The sequence below is a fragment of the Neopsephotus bourkii genome, unplaced genomic scaffold (genome assembly GCF_033783945.1).
Source record: "Neopsephotus bourkii isolate Nb327-2 ecotype Australia unplaced genomic scaffold, CSIRO-AGI_Nbou_v1 NB_53, whole genome shotgun sequence".
Classification (NCBI taxonomy): Eukaryota; Metazoa; Chordata; class Aves; order Psittaciformes; family Psittacidae; genus Neopsephotus; species Neopsephotus bourkii.
Window position 1 is genome coordinate 5,738,687 of NW_026900570.1, and position 25,179 is coordinate 5,763,865.

The window sequence follows — 25,179 nt, forward strand, 5'->3', positions numbered from 1 at the left end:
TTGCAACACAGAGCTGATTAAAAGTAAAGCCAATTAAAAGTATTGCCAATCTGTTATTTTCCCTTCAAACTAAAAGTCCAATGGTACTTTTTTCTAAAACAAAAAAAAGTTAACCCCCATTTCACAACAGTTAGAAAAACCCACACCATCTTCCAAACAAGGCATTCTTGGGGTTTTTTTAGACTAAAATATGGCACATGAACTGGACTCTTCCAGCAGATTCGCCACAGAGGTTTGCCTCAGTCATCATTCAGGAAAGAATAGCGATGTTTCTGCATTCTACTGTTTCACTAGATAACTGTTGTTTGTTCATCCTCAGGCATCTGTCAAAGAAGTCTATCATCTAAAACGCCATTTCCATTTTAAGATTCTTTACCCAAGTCGGACTGTTCACACGTCACCACAATGCCACCATTTAATTTCTTCAGAAATTCATCAAAAATATTACTCTTCTACTTTAATGGGAGAATATTTTTCAACAAGGATAAGAGAAGCATGGCATACTAAATGCTTGGTCTTGCTCATTCTCTTGGCAAGTATTACAATGAAAAATATGAGTTAATATGACAAAGGGTATCCCCTCAAAAAAAAAAAGTGAAGTTTCATTATTTGCTACAACCTCGAGACATGTAGCTTTATAAGACTGTAGTTACAGGTATACGGATTTTGGAAGGAAACTTTCTGCACAATATCAGAACCATTACATAATGAGATACTACAATCCCAAAGATTAATTTGGTCTATTTTCACATGGAATGATAATAGATGCAGTAGCCCTGTAACCATCCTGCTAATACTGCATAACTCTATCTGCAGGGCCCACACAGAGGGAATAGTCCAGGCCTGCTTTCTGTGAAGAGATTGTTGCTAGGTTCTCTTTACTTTGCCAAGCTGTTTATGGACACATGGACATCCACACCCCTAGAAAATAAGTGCTAGCACACTCCACTTGGGTCTCTAAGCCATCCAAAAGTCTCTAGACTTTTGCTAATGTAGACTCTCAACCACCAGCCTACCAATGAAAATGCAGGCTCCATTTCTTACAGCTCAGTTTTTGTCACAGAGTTCATTATGAAACATTTTTATGGCTTCTGAACAGCTCCTACCAGACCGGACTTACAAGATTTCTCTTTATATTTTAATCTTACATACAGATGAAGCCAAAATTCGAATGAAGACACTACAGATGCCATGGTTAGTGTGGAGGCATGGTTTCTGGATCCAGAGAGAAATAAGAGCAAACACAGGTCCTAACATCCATTTTTACTTCCACAGAAGCTGGTAACATTTGAAGAATCCCTTCTTCCCCACAACTGTCAACATTCTGCAGACCCAGTCGTACACATAAAAGCAAACACCACCACAGGCATCCTACAAGATAGCCTATTGGTCCAATTCAGTCTTTGGAAATCAGACAGCCCCTTCAACAGTCATAGGAAATACCTTTCCTTCCACATTATCAGGATACCTTATAAGAACTCTTTCTTTCTGTAGTCATTCAACCTTTTCACAGGATACTCTTAAAAAAAGGCCATTGAGACCAGACATCATATACTTTCCCATGTTAACTTCTGCGTAAAATGATGTGACAATTATCCACACCCCAGCACTTAATGCTGCACTAAGGACTGCAGGTTATGTGTCAAATTAAGACTACGTCTATCACACTGCCAAGAAACAGCAACTGCCTCTGTCCTCAGAAAAGGGACTACAAGAAACACCACAGCATGCCTTTGTCCATTCCCTGAGAGCCATGCATAGGCTGTTTCGGTAGGGCTCCACAGCATAGGGCAGAAGCCTCCTCTTCTGCAGCCAGAGACTCCAGCCTCAGCCACAGAGTGGTCTTCCCAACATCCATCTCAAGCTGAATTGCTTTGAGTATGCCTATTCCTACCTTTGCCTTTTATTGCAGAAAATCATGATGTCCCAAATATGTTTTATACGTATTTTAAAGTTATCCTTAATCCTAGTGATAAATAATACTGGCTATCAATTAGAAGCCCTAGCTAAGATTACTGAAAAAAACTCAATTGATTTACACAGGCCTAAAATGAGCAATTCCCAGATGCATTCCACCAAGTGGAATTAAATGAAACCGGTTCCCATTTTTTAGTGTATGCTTACCCACGTAATACAAGAAAAGACCAGAAATAGCCCTGCAGAGAGCAATCATGTTTTGGAAATGCCCCCCCCACATCATCACAGTCAAGGAGAGAATCAGGGCCTGTTGTTGTTAGCCATCAGAAAAGGCTCTTAGCAAGCCAGAAAAAGACTGCTGCATCCAGACCCTGCAGCTGGGGCTACTGACTGAGGAGCTGCTCAAGAAGAAAGGGAAAAAAAAGGAGGCGGGGGAGGAGAGAAGGCAGAATGGGATCATCAGGAGTTTGGCAAAATGAAGCTCACCCACCGGGAAGGCAGGGGAATGTACATGCATAATTTTACATGGATTAAGAGTTTGTGTCAGATCTGTGATGTGCTGTGCTGAATTCTTATACTGCAGTGAGTCATCTTGTCTGACAGTTGCTGGGGAATTAAAGCAGTTATTTTTAAAAAATTATATGTCCTGCTTGACGCGTTATACAAATAGCCTCTTAAAAAATTAAAATGCAGTCAATGCATTTTTAAGTATAGAAGAGCTATAGAAGGTACATTTAGGATTCTCTGTACCACACCACAAACATCCATTCTGAGCTATGAAAACCTAAAGGAGCCTATTGATGTCTCTTCAGAGAAACATTGATCTTTCTGCTGCTCCCAATCCAAATCCTGCACCAAAAATTAGTTTATTACATCTGCCTTCTATACAGCGTATTTCCCCCTGAGAAAAATCAAACACAATGGAAAGAGGTGTGCTAAAGTTAAATTCCTTCAATAGCAAAGGATATTCGGTTTGCTAGAATAAAGACTATTTGAATCAAAATGACATCATTCCCCTTATAATGGGGAAACAAAGGCAGGCCAATACGCTTCCAGAGAAATGCAGCTTGTTGACTCACAACCATAGGTGTACATTGCGCAGCTGGTTTGGCAAGGGGAAGCATGGCTGGCTTCTGCTCCTGCACTGTGCAGCAGAAATCATGCAGATGTACCCTGAAGCTGCAAAGAGCTGCTCCTTCCAGTGCATGCTCTCATTAGAATACACTGCTTACTGCCTGTTTTGCCTATAAAACTGACACCCTGTTGGCAATTTTCACACATCCTTGGGAGGAGTTTTTCAAGTATGTCTGTTGTGTAATACAGTGAAGATCATCTGAATGATCTATTAAGTGTAACCCCTGGGCATCAATGCTGCTCAGCATCAGCTGGCAATAAAGGTATATTTACAGCATGCCTTCAGGACAGCTGTTCCGGGACCATCCTGGAGTTTTGCATAGCCTATTTACAAGGCATTATAATGTGCTTCAACTGAGTGATGAGAATCCTTTCAACACACCACCACCCGTTAAAAGCCCTTAGGTCCAAACAGCACACTAAAGTGAAGTAGGTAAATAATAAATAAATAAATAAACTCCTTTCAAATTCCAGTGCTTTAAAACACAAAGTTATTAAGTCATGAGTGAATTTAACCTTAATCGAGCTACTGTTCCTCTTAACTTGAGCACCATCTGAGAAACAAAATAGCTGATAAGAGAAGCTTCACCTTACAACAAAAGAAAATCTGTTGCCAGAGCTCTTGATTTTATCATAATTCTCATGGTATTTGGTATATTTTCTTTAAGCGTTAGATATTGTACATAACTTACATGAAAGTTTCAGCTTTATGTGTTTTGAGTAAATTAGCCCTCTTTTTGACAGAAAAAGATGTGAAAACATGAACCAACTGCACACTCATGGCTCAAAAAAAAACAAGAAGCAAATGTGAGTATTGAATTTCTTAGCTCATTTCTCACCTAAACTCAGAAAGTATTAACACTCTGTCATTGTGCAGGTGATACCCCCTTGCTACGCAGAGCACTATCTCTCAAGGAGTGAATTAAAAGGATGATTCTGAGTCCCAAATCACAGAGGTGCGCTAGCTATTGAAATTTTCACACTTTGAAACCTCCCCACAGGTGAAGAGTCAGCTGGCAAATGTTATGGAGAAATAATAACCAGAGGAGCTAACTACAGTTCTCTGGCCCCAACCCAGGGACTACAGGTGGACAACAAAAGACAGAACTTATACCTAATAAAACAAAACCTGAGCAGTCAGTGACCCAATCCACCCAACCAATATTACTGAATATAATCGAGCCAGTTGTTACAAGGAAAGCTGAGGACCGAATTAATTAGCTGAGTGCACATCCAGTGCCTTTGGGAGTAAGTAATCACTCATTAAAGATCTGCTGACACTTTTCTGAAAGCATTATTTCGAGAAAAGTTCAGACTTCTTTTAAAAATACCCTGCTATGTCTCATATGTTTAAAATGGAAGAGGACTGGAAGCATAGCATGGAATATAGGGAGAACAGTTGCTGAGCAGAATGGTTTTCACATTTTCCATGTGGCGCCTGTGGTTCCTTAAGAGTTTCTGCTATTTTATCTGACACTTGGATAAAATATTGGAAGAACTATAAAGCATCTTTTCCCAATTAATTTTGGCTCAGGAAGTAATTGGAAGGGCAATATAACCTACAGCCTTAAATTGAGAAGGAAATGAGATAATATGGGGGGGGGGGGGGGGAGTTTTTTCCTTTAAAACTGTGTGATTTTAAGAATGGAGGGGTTGTAGAATTAGGTTTTTTTGTTAGCAAGGCTGCACATTTCTGGACTCCTGGTCATATTAAAAAAAAAAAAAGTTCTTCAGTTAACAAGCCCCGAGCTATTCCAAAAAACAAGAATGATTCATCTATTTCCATCCAGTACAATTTTATGTGTCGTTAGTAAACTAAAGCCTCATAAAATTCTAAGCAGCCCCGAAGAACAGTTACTGCAGAGTGACATGTTGATTGCATCAGCCTAAGAGGGCTATACTTTTGAGCACTGCAAGCTTTAGTATACTCAGTTGGAACCACTAGTGTCAAAGAACACGTGTGTAACATGCTACTATTGGGCACGTTTACTCAAGCACAGCTAAACAAATGGCTCTGGAATACGTGCTGGGATAGGGATGATTCCATAACTTCCAATTTTCATAAAACTTAAACTGCTACTGCGCCTATATGTTTTGAGAAACACTGAAACAACTTCCTCTTCCCAAAATGAAGTGAAAACACGGTCAAGAAGTGTGCTATTGATGCCTTAAGCTGAATGTAAAATTACATGACAACACATCAACGTGAAAGTCATTCTTGCCACTCATCACTGTGCTAAGCTACCTGCCCATCACTCACTCCTTGCATGGGGCAGGCAACCAGCATGCAGGCACAGAGGATACTCATAAGCATTTCTGATTCTGACTGCTCTTCACCTTCTAAATTATAAGAATGAAACTAACAAAATCTAAAGTCTTCTCATTTGCATCCACAGAACCTTTTAAATAGCTATGTTTAAAACAAAAAAGCCCATTCAGACCACAACAAAGGGGAGGTAGAAGGCATGTGGTTTGCCCACAATAACCAAGGGGTTAGGACTGCCACAGTGACGTGCTTAGCAGAACACCAAGTAAACACCTTCCGGATGAAGTGCTCCTCCCTCTCAACCAACAAGCAGCACAGAACTGCCAAAACACTCGTAGAAAAAAGAAAAAAGGTAGTTTGCCCTATCATATAAAGAGCACGTGTTACCTGTCCAGCAGCCACTTCCTGAGGTTCCCCTGCCAGCAGCCCTGCCGCGAGTGAGGCCATGCCTAGTGCACAGCTGAACAAGGAACTCAGAATGTGGCTACAAGGAGGAGGGAAATACCATGGCCGAATTTAAATGTATGCTGACTACCAGTGTGGACTCTAATTACAACATCCGCACAGAGCCTGCTGTGCTAGTGGCACAGTAACTAGTGGTCTGGTTATGTTCAATTTTAAGATGCATTGCGTGGGTAGGACCTGTGCTATTACACAAGACACTTCCAAGAGCGAGGAAGGAGACAGCTTCAGCTCACAGCCAAGAAACAATCATGCAATAATCCTGCCCATGCTCCTCTTTTCCACAAAGCAGCAGCCTCCTTTCAGAAGCTGTCCCTAAAGCTGCACTGTCCGTATCAGGTTTTGGCATCTGAAAACTCTGTTGCTTGGATATAAGTGGCAGCTGTAAGACCCACAGCAGTACCAGAACTACAAAACTCACACTCACAAACAATACAACAATCCAATCCGGGCACCCAGCATTTGAAAAAACATTTTTCTCACAAGTCTGACTCAGAAAAGCACTTTTAAAAAGGGGCACAACTTACAGCAGTCACTCAACTCCCAGTGTTATCAATGAGACCCAAAAACAGGCTTAAGCATGCAGCTGTCTGTCTACCGCCTTCATCAGTTTCCGGCTTCACAAAGGCAGCAGAGACACCTTAACACATCACAAGCTTGACATGTGTTAAAAACTCAAGTCTTGTGAGCTGTTGAGCACATGTGGATCTCAGTGAATGTCAGACTGGCTCATGACAGTCAAGTTAAACATATACACAAGGTGCTGCACATCCAGGGCGTGAAGATGCACAAAGTTGCCTTGAAAACCATTTAACTCAGAGCTGGCATGGCCAGAGTATGATCAGTCTTCTACAGCACAACAAAACTGTACAAATTACTGATCCCACAGTCTGCAGGGATTAGTTCTGCGAACACGCCAGGGGTTACAGCATGGGTGCCTAAAGGTAGAAGCAGTGAATCATTTCATCTTCTCTGGCACTGAGTGTCATGTACTTGACTAAGAACACACCAAGAGTGGCTTGGGGGAAGACACTAAAACTGGGATTCTGACCCTTTCTCCACCCACATCCCAATTCCAACTCATCTTCATTTAGGCTGCCACAGTCAGAAAACACAAGCCATTCCGTCTGCCGGGTGTTAGCATCAGTGGCACAGAAGGGAAGATATTGTCAGGGGGCTAAATTCATTCCAGCTCTAGCTGCAGGGAAGTTACAGCAGTGCAGATACAGATGTCCAATTGCAAACCACATCCCACTTCCTCAGAGCCTTCTTGGATTATGCTACAGCAACAGAAACTGCACCGTAAAACTGTATTACAACTTTAGTATACTGAATTAGCATATTTCCCATTGAAGGTCTATGCCAGTTTGATTTTGGTCTTCTGCAAGCACTTACTAACAGCTGCTTTAATTAGTATCTCACTGGTGTGTAGACAATGATCTGATACACATCAAGAAGCGCTTTCTGCATAAAGCAAGAACGTTACATATACCATGATACAAACAGTCCTTCCTCCCACCCTCAGTACCACAGATAAGGGCCAATCGACTGGCAGTGCATCACAGAAAGGCAGTATTGTATTTAACTCCTCTTATTTCAGGTATTCAGGGCACCCTCGGGGAGGGGGAGGCACAGAAATGAGAACCACAAACAATTCCAGTAGCTCATTCTCCTCTTCACCCTCAAAGCGTTAAAAGGAAAATACAATGTCAACATCAGCTCCTCCCTGCTGATGAAACTGGCTCGAGCGCATTTTAGTTTCTGGCTTGGAGCCCTTACAAACCGTTACAGAAAGACAGAAAGACAGCTCAATATATCGACCACTTCCAATAACTAATTTGGGACGCTATGGGTCATTTGCCCCTCCTGTTAAGTGCTGTAGCGTCTCTGTGAATGAACCCTGATATTTGGTGGGGTTTATTAAGAAAAGGGGGCAGCTAATAGCAGACTTGCATTTCAGGGAAGAGCCAACCCTACTATCAGTATATATAAATACTCCCCACTCTTCGTCTGGGAGGCCCACGTTACATCTGATACACGAAAATCGTCTCCAAGACTGATGGTGGGCGCTCAGTCCACGCCCCCCCCCCCCCCCTTAAGAGAGGGATCCTGACAGGCTGCCTGCCTCTGGGTCCCGAATCGGAGCTGACACACATGGAAACGGGGAGCCGGAGCCCCGCTGCAGAGCGGAGCGGTGGGCGGGCTGGGGCTCCGGCTCGTCCTCCAGCCACGGCGGCAGCAGGATGCTGGCTGCAGGAGAGGCTTCCCAACCGGGAACCGGCGGAGCATCAGCAGCGACCACGCCAAGAAAATCACCACGAGCTCTCATTTATACATTAAATATATATATATATTTATCTCCCGCAACTGAAAAATAAACCGTTTCCTCTCAGCGACCCAACCAGTATTGTCCAAAACGACCTTCTCACGGGGTGTTTGTTGCAGCCGACACACACACTGCATGGACTTGGTGGCGAGGCTCTCGACACGGTCAAAGAGAGGGGGGTTTGCACGCAGGTACACGGCACATTTCCGTGAAGCTGCATTTTCTTGGCAGGGCAGCAGCCCCTCCGAGCCAGCCCCACGCATTTTGCCACCTCCCGCACTCCACCGTGCGAGGCTGGTGCGGCCAGCGCTGCCGCCAGAACCCCGCTGCCTCCTCCGCCGGCGACAGAAGAGGGGGGAATTCACAGGTAGAACAAAACACCCGCGCCGGCGCCCTCCGCCAGCCCGCCGGCGGGGCGTGGGGGGGATCCGCCAGGGGACCCCGCGGACGCCACCGGGGCCGGGTCGAGCACAGGGCCGCAGGGCCGGGGCTGCTGTGTGAGGGGAGGGGAGCGGAGGGGAGCGGAGCGGAGCGGAACGGGCCGGGGGCTGCCCGAGCCGCCCCGCTGCCGCGCGCCCGCGCCAACCGCCGCCCGCCCCAACCGCCGCCCGCGCGAGGGCCGGGCCCGCCCCGCCGCCCCTTTACCTTCGGAGAGCTCCAGCTCCAGCTCGGCCAGGCGGGCCCGCACCTCCAGGGGCAGGGACACGCTCTCCAGGCTGCGGTCCGCCATGCTCGCGCGGCGGGGACGGGCTCTCCCCTCCTTTGGCTGCCCCCGCTTCTCCCCCCTTTGTCCGCGGTTGAACGGGGAGAGGGAAGGCGGCGGGGCCGCGGCGGGTGGCTGAGTCCTCCCCGCGGTCTCAGCCGGGCATGCAGCGGGGGGGAGGCGGGCGGTCCGCGCGGGGGGACGGGGCGCGGAGGGTGGGAATGCGGAGGTTTCTCCTCTCCTCCCCTCTCCTCCTCCTCCTCCTTCGCCGCCTCCTTCAGCGGGGCCCCGCCATGGCTGCTCCCGCCGCCCGCCCGCGATCGCTCCGCATCGGCTCCCAGCCGCGCCCGGCCCGGGCCGCCCCCCACCCCCCGCCGCTTGGCACCGCGACGGTGATTCCCGCCTCGGCTCGCAGCGCCCTGGCCCCGGCCCGCTGTTCCCCGCCCGGCTCGGGCTGGCGGCGGCGCCTGGCGCTGCGGTACCGCTGCCGCGACTGCTGCTGGCCAGGCACAGCAGCGCCGCTGTCACATCCACGTGACCGCGCCGCCCCGCCACACCGCCGCCGGCCCACAGGGGGCGCCGCAGAGCTTGGCCACGCTCGGCGGGGAGCTCCGCGGCCGCGCAGCGGGAGCGCCCGGCCCCGCCTGCTCCGCGCTCTCGACAGGCTGAAGCCCCCTCGGTGTCTGCGCCCCTTCTCCGGGCTCCCCTTCCGCAATAGGAGCGACCTTGCTCCAGCGCTTTGCACGTGGGCCGTGGCTCCGGAGTGAGGCTGGCCAAGTGTGCTACCGTTTATTCACCCAACAGCGCTCCCTGGAAGCAGGACTTCAGGTCCCCGGTCTACCGAAGAAGAGGGGAAGGAAAGATGTGCTCAAGGCAGGCAGTAACTTGGCACCAGAAAGACGGCTGGCACCGGTTTTCTTCCCCATCTGCTGAACAGCTAGCAGCATACCCTTATTTCTACCTGTATTGTCTGCATTCAGCCAGTGGTGGACTGTGCAGTGCTCAGATGTGCTGTGAAGTGGGACTCGATGGTCTTGAGGGTCTTTTCCAGGCTAAATTTATTCTACTCTACCCTACTGTACTCTACTCTGCTGTACTCTGTCTCATCCCAAACAAGCCGTGGCAATTCTGGTATGTCCATCACTAAACCGTTTCTGTAAGAGGTTAGCATAAACTTAATATAATAAAAAAGAACAGCTTTTTCACTGTGTCCATGCTCAGCACCAGCATGTACCAATTGACGCTGAACCCGTACCTGCAGAACGTGGTAAAGGGGCCCGCCTGTGCTCTTAATAATGGCTCTCCAACGTGAGAAGGAACAGTTTTGGAAACATTCAATAAAACTCCCTTTCAGATCGACAAATATATATTCACAAGGAGCATCTTCCTGGCCGGGTTTTTCTCCCTGTACATATTTTCTTCCATTTTTTTTTGTTTGGATTAGGTTTTGGTGGGTTGTTTATTTTTAATCTCTCCCAAGAAGGATGGAGCAAGTTAGCACAGTATGTCTCATTTTAATATTCTGTGAGGGTCCCAATGGCAGAACAGATCTCCATAGGACTCAACAGTAGCAAGAAGAAAAAGGCACTGTCATCCCCAGGCCTACCCTGGCTCAGCAGTTTACCATTTCAGTCTGTGGAAGAAAAGTGAGGACATAGGTGTTTCTTCAAAAGAAGTTTAGGCTGCACCTATACTAAACAATGTAATTTTTTAATACATTATGGAACAAAAATAAATTACATCATATTACCAGCTGTGCTGAACTGGCATCAACACTGGAGCAATTCCTGCAACGTGTGCAGGGCTGGTGGTTTCCCTTGTTTTCGCTGGTAACCAGCCCCAGACACAAGAGAGCTGTTCACACCCCAATCATGGCCAACACCAGCATCATTTCAGCCAGACCAGTGGCAGAACTGGTTGGGATACTTCGCTGAGGTTGCCTACCATAAACAAGGCTTGAACGCACAAAGTCCCTGTATTTTATGGTGCTGCTATTTGTTTTGTTGTCATGTATGTTGATTTCTAGTAACCACTCCTAGGCTACTCTTTAATGCACTCTGAGAGCCATCTGGTTTGCCTGTTTTTACCAGGGTCATTACTTTCAGCAATATGGCAACACACACACCACTTAGGGCTGTGCGAACACCTCTCTCCCAGCACTGTGCTACACAGGGACGAGATTTTTACCTTTTGTTGAGCACCGTGTGTTTCAAATACAGACATTCAAAATATTATCCAGGTCTTTCTTGTTCACTACATCAAGACGCAAACAATGAAAAGCAATTAAATCCAAATATGCTCCAGGGTTCCTACCTGAGAAGCTGAGGTTTGTTTGTTTGTTGTGTTACATGGGATGAAATAGGCTGAAGGTATCAGCCTTCTGCAGGAGCAGCTTTTTCAAGTATGATGGAGGCAGCCAGGAGGGAGGCAAGGGAATGCTCTGTGATGATCCAGCTTCCTTCACTAATACCTATCTCTGCGTTGCACCTTACTTCCCCAGTCCTCATAGGAGCTGATTATTGTAGTCATTATCTGATCCGAACAGAATCTGTACCAGTGGTGTTCACCCTTGCTTCCCAATTTTTTCCTTTGTGGAGTTACATAAGGGAACCTAAAGAGAAGTATTTTAACGTTCACATAATTGTGCCTGAAATTTTCTTGGTGCTTCCATAACAAGCCCCATGTTTCAGGCACCGGGCACTTTTAAAGGGAGAGCAATCCCTTGGGGTTGGTACTCATCCAGCAGTAATGGAAGTGGCTTAACTTGGTAGACTCTCTGCCAGGGTGATGTGCTGAGTGGGGGTTCTGTGGAGCTTGGATGGAGGCTTCTGGGAGTTTTGGGGGCTGTGCAGGCCCCCCCAGGCAGACAGAGCCAACCCAGCACCTGGGTCTGGGCACAGAGAGGGGAAAGAGATGTGGGAACCTTGACCTGGGGCTCCACCAGCCAAACACCAGTACAGGGATGCGCACGGGGACGTGGGATCTTCCTTTGGAAAGCCTATTTGCTCCTCTAGAGCTGATGGCAAAAGGAGAGATTTCTTACTTATGCAAAGTATCAGGCCCACACTCCAGGAATGAAATCTCCAAGCATATGAATTTGCGCGATGATTTTGATGAAACACTGAAATTCCAGTGGAAAAGAAGCAAGTCAGGAGACTTCACTGAGCTGGTTTTAATTCACAGATACTTTCAGATTTATAGATAAGAAGCTGCATCCTAATCATCCCCTGGAATGAGGAGTAGAAATGTTCCAGACTCTAAGAAAAGCAGGGTACTATCTGTATTTTGAATGCAGGAGTTAATTAGCAACATCAGGGTTTGTACAGTGCTTTTCTATCAAGACATGTTTTCCAACAGGCATGGCAACTTCATTTGCTTTCAGGAGAAGAAATAAATCAGTGATGCCTTTTCTACAGTGGAACTGGTCACCACAGCTTGCAACTAACTGTCTTTGTACACAATTGCTTTCATTATTATTGGATTATTTGCATGCAATGGCCCACTTGAACATGTGTATCTTCATGGAAGAAAGATAAAAAGTGTATCTTTATTTAACAATACTTACTGTAATGGTTAAATCCTGTCAGAGGCTATTTTCTGTATAGATCACCTTATGGTGTCAATAGCTGAGTGAGACTTCTGAAGAACCAAATAGAATTGACCTTGACTAGATAAACATTCTCCTTCCTAGCTCTCTCACAGCAAAATATGTGTCCAATTTTGCAGAGATTTAGCCCAAAGATGGGTCTATACCAGAAAACGTTCCCAGCATCATAACTTTAGGAACAGGGTAAGACACTAAAGACATTGAGAAAAAAGAAAAAACTCTTGTGTAGATACTGTTACCTTGACCTAAAGCACCTAAAACGATGTGTGTGTCTTCTGGACATCACAGTAAAAGCAAGAGGACCATGTCCATGAATGAACAGGTCAGCTTCTCTTCTGTCTGTGAGAGTGAGGAGTCAGGATTTGGCCAATGGAGCAAAAAACAAAGTTAAAAGCAGGAAGCATTCACAGAAAAGCAACAAAAATAATCAGCTGCCTGGAGGGACTGAATTATAAGGAGAGATTAGAAGAGCGCTTGCTCAGCTTGCTAAGCAACAGCAAAGGGATGGCCCAGATAGCTGCCCACGATTATTTAAAAGGTGGAAACACCAAGGAAGTTGAAGGGGGGTGGGGGGGATGTGTGAAGAAATCAGGGAGAAGAGGAAACAATTTTGGATAATCATGTGGAAATATGAAAGGGAGCTGAAAAACGTATCAGGGAAAGCTTCCAAGGGATGAGCGGTATTAGACTGCAGAAGAGAAGAGGCTCTCAAAGGAAATGATGGAATCCTCATAATTTGAAACATTAAAACCAGAGTAGACAAAGCAATCATGAATATGCTGTAGGAAATAATCCTACTGTGGGATGGGATGAACATGCTTGTCTGGCATTGCTTATGAGAAGATGTACTGCTTCTTTTTTTCCCTGTTAAACTCAATTTAGTTTTTCCCCTTCACCTCTCCGCTCCCACCCCCTCTATTTGCATCCGTCTGCTTGCATCTCATACACAAGTCATGAAGTGTATTATTCTTTTTACAGTATCTATCACAAATGTGGCCGGATGGCTACCTGCTGCCATACTGCAAACAGCAAAAAAAATTGATTAGATGCATTAATCACGTTACCTCCGTATGGCATGCAAATGGTTCTGCAATTATTTCCAAGTTGGGTTCTAATTTCTTCTGACACTTAAAAATTAAAGCATATCTCATCTTTCTTCTCCTGAGGCAGGGCAGGGAAAGGAGGGGAAGGGAAGAGAAAGGAAGAGAAGAGAAAGGAAAGGAAGGGAAGGAGAAAGGAAACGAGAAGGGAAAGGAGAAAAGATAAAGGAAAGGAGAAGGGAAAGGAAAAGGGGAAGGGAAAGTGGCTCACCACTTCTCACATATGATTTGCATTCTGTTATGCTACTCAGGCAAGCACTGAGTTCCCTTTCTCCAAGCTGTTTGGACACCTTAGATCCCTTTAATTACCATGGGTACGTGACAGATGTGAATTGTTGCATATCTTGACATTTGTTTCTCTGCCTTAATATTTTAAAATAATATAGATGTCCCTCTCTTAATTCACCATGGTTTATGGAAGGGAAGCCAAATGAATCCTGTAGATGACTGATCTACCTCAGTGTACAGAAAAGCCCTGGACTGCTGAGAGGAACTATGACCTTTGGTCATTTTCTTCCTTAACATCATTGTAGATAAGCTCTGGTAATGGGCGAACTGAGAAGTTCCTTTCTTTGCCTTCCCTGTGCCAGAGCTCACTGGCCTCATAGCACAGCTGGCAGAAGGGAGCATAAGTTCATGCCTGAGCTCCTTCTGCACAGTCTGGCAATACTAGTTCACATGCTGATGAAACTGGATTTGAGCTAAGATGCATAAAAGGGAACTTTCTTGGCTAGAAGTGAAGTGCTGCACAGGAAAAGGAAGGAAACAGAAACCTTGGAAAATACAGTTTCCCTTAATATATTAGATATTTCTCTCTCCGCTTTGCATTTCCATTGTTCTCAGGGGAACAATTTTATTACTATAAATTTTAAAGTATTTTTTACAATGGCATTTTGTGCTTTTTAATAATTTTCATACATCTTTCTTTTTATTAAAAGCAAAAATGCAACAAAAAGCCTCTCCTGGCACAGCTTAAATTAACCTTGGTTTGAAAGTTAGTCTCACATAAGAAGTGTTTATTAGACTCCCGCAGTCTGGCAAAGCCCATTTACACACCAAAACCATCCTCTCCACTGCTGCATTTGAGGTAGGAATTGATAACACATTTCCCAAGTTCAGAGAAATTGAGGGAACTGGCATCTGAAGATAGGAAATGTCCCAACATTCTGCCACAAGATCCCAGCACATACCCACACAGAGCTGGTCTCTCACTGCACCATGAATCTTACAGGAATAATAGTTGTCTGCCCTTTCATCGAGGTTGAAGCTTCAGGGATGTTTGCAGGTCTCTGAAAACTCAGTGGGTTTTCTTAACTTCTTAAACTAGATTTAGCGAATCTTTCAATCTACTGAAATTAAAATGTGAAATTGAGTCTTTGAGAGCAGATCTCCTGGAGTGAATTCTTTTCCATTTTTCTGCTTTTCGATAATGTTGGATTGTTGGTTATTTTTAATGAAACATAATGTATGGAAAAGGAACTACTAATTTTCCATAGCTTGCCTGCCAGTTAATGCACTATGTGTATTTTTAGCAACAAAAAAAATCAGATTGTTGATCCTGTTTAAGAAGATTTCATACAAAGCTGTTGGCACATTGTAAAAGCAATGTAAGTAATACTCTGACACTTAATATGCTTCTCTATGATGCCCATCTTTACCTTTCCTAAAGAACATTAACATAGCAGCAGGTCAGTGGTCAATTAATGTACAAAAATAACTTCTAATGCACGGAAAACATCTTAGGATTCTTTCTGCTACAACATGAATAAACTCCTTATCAGGCATGCTGCAATATTTTCATGGATTCACAGCAAACAACGTGAAATGTCCTTTAGTTATGAATAAAAGGATATTATAACCAAAGAATATTTTGCTCAGTTTGCACTGTCTGAGACAGGTTAAATCCATTTCAGCTTAATTGTTCTCACCCAAAGTTAGGACTAAGGTTACCATCTGCAACAATGATGCATTTTAAAACACTTTAGAGTGTTTTTGATGGTTTGAGATAGTCCAACAGAGTTTCATGCTTTCTTGGAGATAATCAAGATGAAAGACTACTCTTTGTCACTGCAGAGTAACAGATATTTATGCCAAGACACTTTAATAACCCTGTGACTTGAAGTATCAGTTGTTACAGAAAACACACTCTTCCCTTAATTGTTTTCCCAGCTTACATGGGAGTTAGTTAATTACTGGTAAGACTTAGAACATCTGTACCGCCAAGGTGCGGAGTTTGAATTATCAGTGACTCTTGGAAGCAAAAAATAGTTCCTTGCTGCCACATCGAAATGATCCATCTGAACAATAGTGGGGAAATTCTGAAATACTTTCACAATGTCTGTGGCACCATCTTTACATTTTCATTTTCTTCTTACTTAGCAACCAAAAAAAAAAAAAAAAGCTTGGATTTTGTTCTGAGGAGCTGTGTTATAATTATCTTTACAATCTGCTCCAATTGTATGCTATCTTACGGCTGACATCTACCATTAGCCGTTTTGCATAAATGGCAGTAAAGGTATGACAATTACCCATCTCACTATTAAGCTGCATAAAGTAATTTCTTCTCCCTTTCTGGAAGCTAGAAAGCCCTTTCTTTTCTGAGACAGTGACTTGACTTTTGAGAAAATACTGCTGTCATCATCACTTTCATCTTCACAGTCCATGCCCAGGGAAGTTGTGGATGCCCCATCCCTGGTGGTGTTCAAGGCCAGGTTGGACAGAGCCTTGGGTGACATGGTTTAGTGAGAGGTGTCCCTGCCCATGGCAGGGGGGTTGGAACTTGATGATCTTAAGGTCCTTTCCAACCCTAACTATTCTATGATTCTATGTAAGAATATAACTTGGCTAAATAGAAATAAATAATACTTAGATTCACTATTAGCTCTTTATCCTTTTTAGTCTGTGCACCTTAGTGCTGGCTCAACAGGATCTAGATACAAAACACAGGCACACATTTTGGTCAGCCTTTGGCAAATGTAGTTCAGACTCAGGAATGCCCTCTGGGAAGTCTGCACTCATGATACTCCTAGTTGTCCCAAGATTCTTGCCCCATTCTGGCCAGACTCTTCACCTCAGAGCTCTTCTCACAGGGAAGCTGATAGGGTTTTTTAAGAAAATCTTCTCATTTGATCCTGTTCTGAAACTCCCATTCTTATTTTTGTCTTGGTAGGAGCCATTTCTTCCTTCCAATGTTACCATGAATCTCTGAAGGATGACTTCTAGCAATGACTTCTCTGTATTCAAGTATGCAGCACCAGCTTCATTATGGACTGAAATCCTTTAGGGCTTGCGGAGTCCAGGAGAAAATTTGCAGGGAACTATAGTGAAGCTTCTCTGTAGAAATACTTTTCCTGAAAGAGCTGGCTTGCTACTGTCTTGGAAAACTTTACCCTGGAAAAACTATTCTCACTGACCCTTTGCATAAAATATCCTGCCAGGGCTACAGTGGCAAGTGTTTGCTGTTTATGTAGCCCAGAAGTTTTCTTCTTTGGATGCCATTTCCTTACTTGGTTTAGGAGTTTAAAACCCAGGGTAAAACACTACCATGGTTTTGCAGGCAAAGACTCCAACATGAAGCCACATCCCCAGTTTTTATTTAAGGTGTGTGATTTAGGGCAGCACAGAAGAGAAACTTATTTGTGATGTATCTTTCTTGTTGTTGCTGTTTAATAATTATGTGGAAGTTGAATTCAGTGCTGGAACAAGATTAACCAGCAGTTGTTTTGGTTTCTGTGTGCTCTCTGCAAATGCTTCAGTCATTGGTTTAGTCTTCACCTCACTTATGCAGCAAATTAATGAATCAAAGTGTACCCTTCAAGTAAGAATACAGCCCTCCTGACATGTGGGTAAATGCACCCTACGGTCATGCTGCTGTGAGCAGTTACATCTGGCAGCAGAGGGGCACCAAACAGCTGGGCAGCTCCGCTCAGAGCTGCAAAGGATGGCTCACCACATTACTGCTTTTCATTGTGAGTGGATGTTTTTCTTTCCTCTCCAGTGAAAAAGGTTAGTGTTTGACTATTTATTTGTCTGAGCCTCCTTAAAGGCATGAGAGCAGCCGACCATTTTAATAACAGTAGACAGTGCTTCCTGCCCCCTTTTTCTCTCTGGCCCTGGGAGCTATTCTTACCAGAAAAGAACTGAAACTCCCCAAACACAACATTGCTGGCCTACAACCCCATGTCAGTGGCTCAGATTAATCATTCCTGTACTGTTTAACATCCAGTGACAAGCCTTTACATTTGTGTTTTGAATAGTCTTGGAAATTCAGGTCAAGATTGACAGCTGAGAATTTCAGGTCCCAAGTTTTAAATTACTTTTTTTTTTTCATATTCTTAATGCTTTTAAGTACAGGCACCTGTCTAAGTTCTGTTGGCTTCCAGGGGCATTGGAGCCGACAGTGAAATCACTTGGTTTCTCTGGGAGAAATCATCCAGAGAATGGGGTAACATCTAGCCCTGTAGAAATAGAATTATATTTAGTTACCTCATCAGGTGTTGTGAGGACCAGTTATTTAACAGCACTTGTGTAGTTCTCTAGGAAATGCCATGAATGCCACAGATACCGTGTTTATCTAATGATAAACATTTCATTATCAATATAAGAAAGCAATATTACTGAATAACTAAGACAATTCTTTGTGTTAAAGTGCCTCCAGTATTTCCATTTTTAAGAAGAATGTCCTTGAGAGCTTAAAAAAATGTCCTCTCACCATAAATAAGGGACAGCATTTTGCTTTCTGGGATTTAAACAGTGCCTTTCAGAAGAATCGGGAGAGCTTAGTGTTCTCCAAACAGGGCAACACTGCATCCCCAGAACTGGTAATCTTTCAGTCACACACTTTGATCTTGCTCCATCCTCTTTTCTCTGTTTCCTGGTCTGATTTTTGATTGATCTATGTACTGACCTTTAGAAAACTTCCCTGCATCACTTCAGCAGGACTTTTGCCTTGACTTGCAACGTTATCAGATGTATGTAGTGTTGAACCACTGAGAGTAACTGAGTACACAGCCACAGGTTTGTCTGGGTGATAATGAGAAGGAAAATTATTAGATAGGCTGAAATTCAAACCTTTGGATATTTTTGGTGCAGGAGTTGATATGAACACCTTTATTTTGATGTGAGTTCTCCAGGTCACACAGGTCTAACTACAGACTGCATCTAGGCAGTGTTAAAACCTGTCTGAACAACTTTACTCCGAATTAAACTGGAGTTCTATCAGTTAGCTCGGATCAGTTAGGAACTAATCAAAACTAAGCTGAACTAAAAGTACCCTTAATCCAAAATAAGAATGGTTACACCAGTCTAATCAGTGTCACTGTCTCTAATACAGAAGACTTAGTGCCAACCTCTGTTGAAACAATTCATTCAGATGAAATTCTGCCCAGGGGAAGGTTTCAGGTAATTTCTTCATTCTCCCCAACCTTTTCTGCACAGGCAGTTTGTTGCTTTCTCACTTCTTTTGTTACTGGTAAGAAAAAATTCTTCCCATTGGAGATATATTGTGTCCTTGGATTTCTTTTACTAATTCCTTTGAAAAATAACCAGTTAGTATTGCAGGGAAGAATCTGATTCATGGTTTTTCCAAGGTTTCACCTCTTTCCGAGCTGTGATGTTGATTCAGCACAGATGAATCCCAGACTTTTTATAATGCTTTCAGGGAGTTCATCTGAAAAAAATCCTGATGCGACAATTTCACACATATAAGGGAAGAGGATATTATCGCCTCTTAGGCCAGAATAGTCAGTATCTTGGTTGAGTGCATTTGCAGGATGGAAATACAGATTATATGAATTTGATTTTCTTCTATGTAATGTTTTTGTTTAGAAAATACTTTGGTTTTGAAGACACCAGGGACAGCTCATGGACCATTTTGTTTCTCTCAGATCCCCAACTTAATTTTACAGTCGGTTCTTTAGCCAGATGTCTTCATCTTTGCTGCCACTCATAATCCCTGCTTCCCACAGCCCCCTTGTGCCCTGGGGACCCTGATGCAGGGCTGGGGCTTTGTGACTTTGTTTCTGAAAAGCCCCTGCTCTTCAACTCAAAGCCTTGGGCAGGGCACTTCTCCAGCCTAAGGGGCTTTTTTTTTTTTGCACTTTCTGCTCAGCCTGAATGAGGGATCAGCCTGAGCTGGGACAACTGAATAGCCTAGGACCTTCGAGAGGGCCTGGCCCTCAGGACTGGTGTTGAAGGAGCTGCTGCAGGTGAGTGAGTATGTCTGTGCCGACAGAGCTGCTGGCTCTCAGGCTCAGACCAAGAAAAGGAAGTCAAATACTCCTGCTCTTGGGAACTACTGTTTACTCACCTTTACAGATAATATTAATGGCAGGATCCGATGGCATCTGCTCACCGTTTGCTAGTGACACCTGAATGGCTCACCACTTACCCTATTATTTGAGCTGACATTTTTCCAGGCATGTAAAAGGATGGACCAAACGTTTGTCCTTTCAGGCTTACTTCTGCTACAGAAAGAAGAGTAAAAATCCTTGTCTGTGTCGTCTTGGTTTTAATTATGATGAGAAAGGAGTGCTTTTTGTGTAGTTTGAAAGCATAAAATAGAGATTACAAAACAAATCATTGTCATTATATGTAATGGATACTCTTCAATGAAATAGCATTTTTTTGTACATTACAGTGTACTCAGTCACGGACAATAATGTCTATTTATTTATTTATTTATTGGAAACTACTTCAGAAGTGGTGCAATTTCGGGGAAGACGTAGTATCTGGGTTCCAAGTACAATGGATAAATTTGTGGAAAGGCATGCATCAGAACAAGTGATCTGTACAATGCAGATATGATTGGTTATTACAAAGATATCACATGAAGGGTAAATCACTACTTTTAACAAACTGGCATTTAAAAACTCCTGAATTACTCTGCTATGAGCTCTATGATTAACTCAGAACTTCATATGCTCTTAGGATTGTGTCTTGTCATGTCACTGTATCATGGAAATAGTTTTGCCCTTCCTTCAAGAATCTAGATTATTATTGTTATTAGGAGTGAAATTCTATAATGTTTTTTTCTAATACAGACTTAAATGACACTAATAAAACAAGGTACTTATTAGTATGTCAATAAGACATTAAAATAATCCATACACAATTCTAACTGCAATTGGTAGTATATTAAGGGCCTGAGTTTTTTGTTGGGAGACAGAGTAAATACCTGCACTTTTCAACTGGAGTTATATATATATATATGTATTATGGAACAATGACTACTAGGGATTTTTACCACTAAATGGCTACTGGGCTTTTTTTCTTGGCTTGGATTTATATCTTTTTCTTTCAATGTAAGATGAAAAATACACATATTTTTCCCTCTGATTGTTTTTATATGGTAAATATACATCAGAACTGTTACATTTGGCTTTCCCTAGGGGAGGGCCTGGAAGAGAGACATCTTTTCACTGCCTTCCTACCCTAATAAAGGAGTGGAGCACTACACCTTAGCACTCCTGGCCTTGAGCCACTGTGTCTAGGACAGACAGTAATTTGTGTCTGCCCACTATCCATTTCAATGAAGGCTACAGGAACATAAAGGACTTTAATGGTATTTTTCTTCTTTGTGCATCACTTACAGAAGCTAAATGATATCCAATGCCAAAAGAGGTTGACACAAGTAAAAGGTATTTGTTTGTGGAAAAATCATCATCAAGACTTACATACATTGAGTAGAAATGCCTTCAGAGAGAAGGATGGAATGTAGTTCTTAATTCAGAACTATCTTTCAGATATGTAATAAGATGGTTTCTGTCTTTAATGAGTGCAAATGAAATCAGAGCCAGTGCAGTTCATGTTGAGAGATAGCACAGGAGGTGAGGATCAGGAAATGAGGATAAGAGGATGGTTAAAATGGGAACATGGAAAGTTGCTCCTCACAAACCTTAACACAGAGTTTGATACGTAGATTGCCTTGATACTTGGCCATGCCTCTTACAAGAAATTGATGTAGACTATTATTCAATATGCTTTTTTTCATACAAATATCAAGCTGTGTTTGGTAATGTGCAAAAGGTCAGAGAGGAAGCCCTGAAACCTGAGCACTCTTCAGCAGCCCGGGTTGCTGGTGCTCCAAGGGATTTCCAAATCCACAGGAGCATCCAGCTATCAAGTTACACATCTGTCTTTGGAGAACAAGATTCATTGTATTGTCCAGTGAAAAGGTAACATCTGCAAGATAGCAACAGTAGCATCAGTGTATCCTAACTGTGATTACTCTTAACCCAAATCACTTCATGTAGGGGGTGACTGGTTCAGCGCAGAGAGAGATAGAACTGCTTTTGAAAGGTTGTCTACCATCCCTGACACTAAGATGCTGATTCAACATCTGAAGCACTTAGTGCAAGAAAAAGATCCTTGAATTTTAGTGTCAATAGATTCAAGCAGACTGTTTTCCAGAAGTGCTGAGCTCTTCTGGCTCCCATTAAATCTAGAGCAAGATGCTGTATTCAGCACCACTAGAGATCAAAGCAACCTTTAAAGACCTTTGGAGATCCATGTTGCAAGCATGCAACTGAGCTACCACTGCAGAGGCTGGCAGCCCTTCAGTGAACAGTACTAGGTGCTCCTTTCTTTCCCAGAACTGGAGCTTGAGGGTGCTGGTAGCAGCTTATTTTCACTGAGTCCAAAACAGAAAAATGGCAAGTGTCCACCTTACTGGGAAGAATGTGGCTCCTGGTTGGACACCACTCAGCATCAGCTGAGCCACTGTCACAGAGTACATGGTCACTCGTGCCAGCTTGTAAGGCAGTTCTTCACAGTGTTTTACTTCACATTTCCCACATGTGAAGGGCAGGTACATGGTTAGCTGCAGTGGCTCAAGTGGTCTGTGGTGACATTAAACCAGGGAAACTCAATCCTGTGTTTTATCCTACACTGTTTCCCAGTCTGGTAGATACATCTTTTCCTGTCTTTATGAAATCTGGATTCTAATTTATGTTCTTTAGGCACAGAAATAACATCAACTTCTGAACACATTTTGAGATATACCTAACAGGATACAGCTTAGCGAACATGTGAAACAGTATTCCAGATCCCTTTGAGCAAGCAATCTATATTTGCATCAGTGCCATCTTGCATTAATTCTATCCACACAGCAAGAAGCTTCTGAGTATTGTCAGTAATACTGCACAAAATTGACACACAAAACCCAGTAAAAGCAGCACCTGTTTCTGTGCTGGGCAACAAGGAAATGTCTCAATAGCTATTATACTCCATATTTCTTTCGAACGCTTCAAGCAATTAGTTCTGAAGACACTGGAACTACATTCAGATAGCATGCATTTTTCTTTCTTATTTCTGGTTACAGGGGCTATTGTTTATATGGAATTCTTGAAGATTACAGATGACCAGGAAATTTCAGAGATTTCTGTTTCCATCAGACATTCTGGGAGAACAGCAAACTCTTGGTTTCCCTTGTCGTCCTCAAGGATGACAAGGTCAATATTTATGGAAATAGGGTCAACAGCTATGGAAAACAGGCACTGGAAGACTATAAGCTTTGCAATTATAGTTTCAAACTAACACATCTGGAAAAAATAAATACCCTTCCAAGGGAGGAAAACAACTGTGGAAAACCTATGGAAGCAAGCTTGTGAATTTGCTTCATCATAATGCTGGGGAAGATTTCGTAATGGAACCGTTTCTTTACTTAATCTTGGCTTCCAGCATTCATTTCCACAAGATCAAGGCTTGATATGTCTGTCTGCCCTTAGACCAGTCTGAAACGTTGGGAAAGAGGTCCTGAGTGCTCACTCTCAGAGATAAAACCACTCAACTTGTGTTTTAAGCCTAGTCTAGAATTCATACATAAGGATAGAAGATTTATAAAATTGCTTTTAAAATCAGGCTAAGGTGTCTTTATGGACTTGGCCATAATGGAGTTTGAATAGCATTTCCATGAGCACACTCCAAGTGGATGGCATACCTTACACATCAGTTATATTTAAACTATTCACTCCTGAAATAGGTCTGCATGGATCACAAGTCTTGAGTACTTACTTCAGTACTTGAATCCAAGCTTTGTGTTCTCTGACCAAAAGATCTGGAATAGCTCTCTCTGGTGGTGGCTTTGTGCTCTAAGCAGTGCAGTGCGTGAGAAAGATCCCAACCTTCATGCTGCCACAGCCTGACAAAAGATAGTGGTCAGATCTTCGTGAATCAAGGCACAGGGGTGCTTGATTCTTTCTTCTTGTACTGGAACTTCACCTTAGTGAGAGAGCCAGCACTCTTCTCCTTGGCCAAGCTGATAGAAAAAGCAAATTATTATCCTACATTTGCGTAACTGAAAGGCCCCCAGCAAGAGATAAGACCATTGTATATGAGTATAGACAGTCTATAGAATGGCCCATACTAATTCCTTTTTCTCCTCTGCTTTTTCACTCCACTCTTATTATGGACACTCTTCCATGACTGTTCTGTTTCCACCTCTGCTGATTTCCATTTCTCTGTCTCTGGCCACATTTCAATTACCTCCTCTGGAAAGGGACTCACTGCTATGTACTATTAGCAGTGGAAAATTTCAAGGTGGCATTTTAGAAGGGAGTAACTAAACTGAATATCCAACCCACTAATATCAATTATGGGTGTCAGATCAATAACAATAGCACTGGTGTTGTTTAGAAGCTTGAATTAATACCATTATACTGCCCATTCAGCTATGGGCATTTTCAGAGACAGTATACTATTTACATTTTATTGTAATGTATCTTTTCTGAAAGTTCCCATCCTGGAGGGACATCAGGGAAACTAATATTGATGGCATAAGGCAACCGTTTGGATAGGTGCTATACAATGCTGGGCTTACAGGAGCACCCTGTGGTGACCCCACTAGGACAAGGAGTGTCCTCAGGATGGATCTCTCTCTGCCAGCTCCCTCTCCCTCGTGCCAGACTTGCCAGGTCCCTTCATGCCTCAGCTTCCTTGTTGCCCTGCCTGGTTCCTTGTTTTCCTTTCTGGTTTCGGTTGTGAAGCAGAGAGTGTCAAGCATCGGGGCAGGGAGAAGGAATATGACAAGAGAAGAACATTTGGTCTTTAAAAAAATATATATTTAAAAGCTTAAGAAATAACAAGTAATGCACCTTGTTTCCCATTTTCTTTCCAGACTGCGTGTGGGCTGATAAACCTGAGTACCTCAGCCTTACCAGTTCTGTCTGAGCAGTTGAAAGGGTTGCCACTCCATCAGCCGGGTGCTCATAGGTGTATTATAAACAGCCTCATCACTCTGGGTAATTCTCATCAATTTCTTATTCTCAGACCTTCCAGAATTAGGAAAAGAAAGGCTCTCAGGAAGCTTTTCCCCAAAAAACCCAAGGGAAATATTATTGTCACTTATGCAACATCCTGGCTGTATACTATTCTAGTAGGATGAGGGGATCAGGGCCAGCTTTGAGGGGACTCACTGAGCTTCACTTGGTTAGTCTGGCAAATGAAGGCTGAGAGGGGTGTGCTTGCTGTAAAATACACTGTGGGGTTAACATCAAGAAAGGAGCTTTTAGAAGATGGTGTCTGCTACCCCAGGGCACTGAAGCCTTTAATGAGAATAGTGGGGACCAAAAACCAGAGCTAGATTTAAAAAAAATTAGTACTATATATTAATGGGGAAAGTTGTATGTTGCAGTGCTGCCATGGCAGGAGAGTCAATTCAGTGATCCA

The 25,179-nt window shown here is 43.4% G+C and overlaps 1 protein-coding gene and 2 long non-coding RNA genes across 6 annotated transcripts in view; all 3 read right to left on the reverse strand.

The window, feature by feature from the left end:
• The window catches only part of DIP2C (disco interacting protein 2 homolog C), a 319,660-nt gene extending 310,476 nt beyond the window's left edge, over window positions 1–9,184 (reverse strand). For 2 of the 4 annotated variants that reach the window (XM_061349630.1, XM_061349622.1), the window contains exon 1: window positions 8,751–9,183. In XM_061349630.1, coding sequence (XP_061205614.1) covers window positions 8,751–8,835 — 85 coding nt within the window. In that variant the 5' untranslated portion in view covers window positions 8,836–9,183. Of the gene's footprint in view, window positions 1–8,750 lie in introns of all 4 variants that reach the window. The other 2 variants (XM_061349614.1, XM_061349634.1) reach the window with 2 other exon arrangements.
• A 731-nt stretch (window positions 9,185–9,915) lies between these two features.
• LOC133209611 (uncharacterized) lies at window positions 9,916–18,090 on the reverse strand. The gene is made up of 3 exons (XR_009724697.1): window positions 18,001–18,090; window positions 11,122–11,419; window positions 9,916–10,441 (listed from the first exon to the last, which is right to left on the reverse strand). It is a non-coding gene; the product is annotated as an uncharacterized LOC133209611 (long non-coding RNA).
• Window positions 18,091–18,421: 331 nt separating this feature from the next.
• Window positions 18,422–24,783, reverse strand: LOC133209614 (uncharacterized). Its single transcript, XR_009724698.1, has 3 exons — window positions 24,669–24,783; window positions 23,527–23,770; window positions 18,422–18,537 (listed from the first exon to the last, which is right to left on the reverse strand). It is a non-coding gene; the product is annotated as an uncharacterized LOC133209614 (long non-coding RNA).
• Window positions 24,784–25,179: the final 396 nt, after the last annotated feature.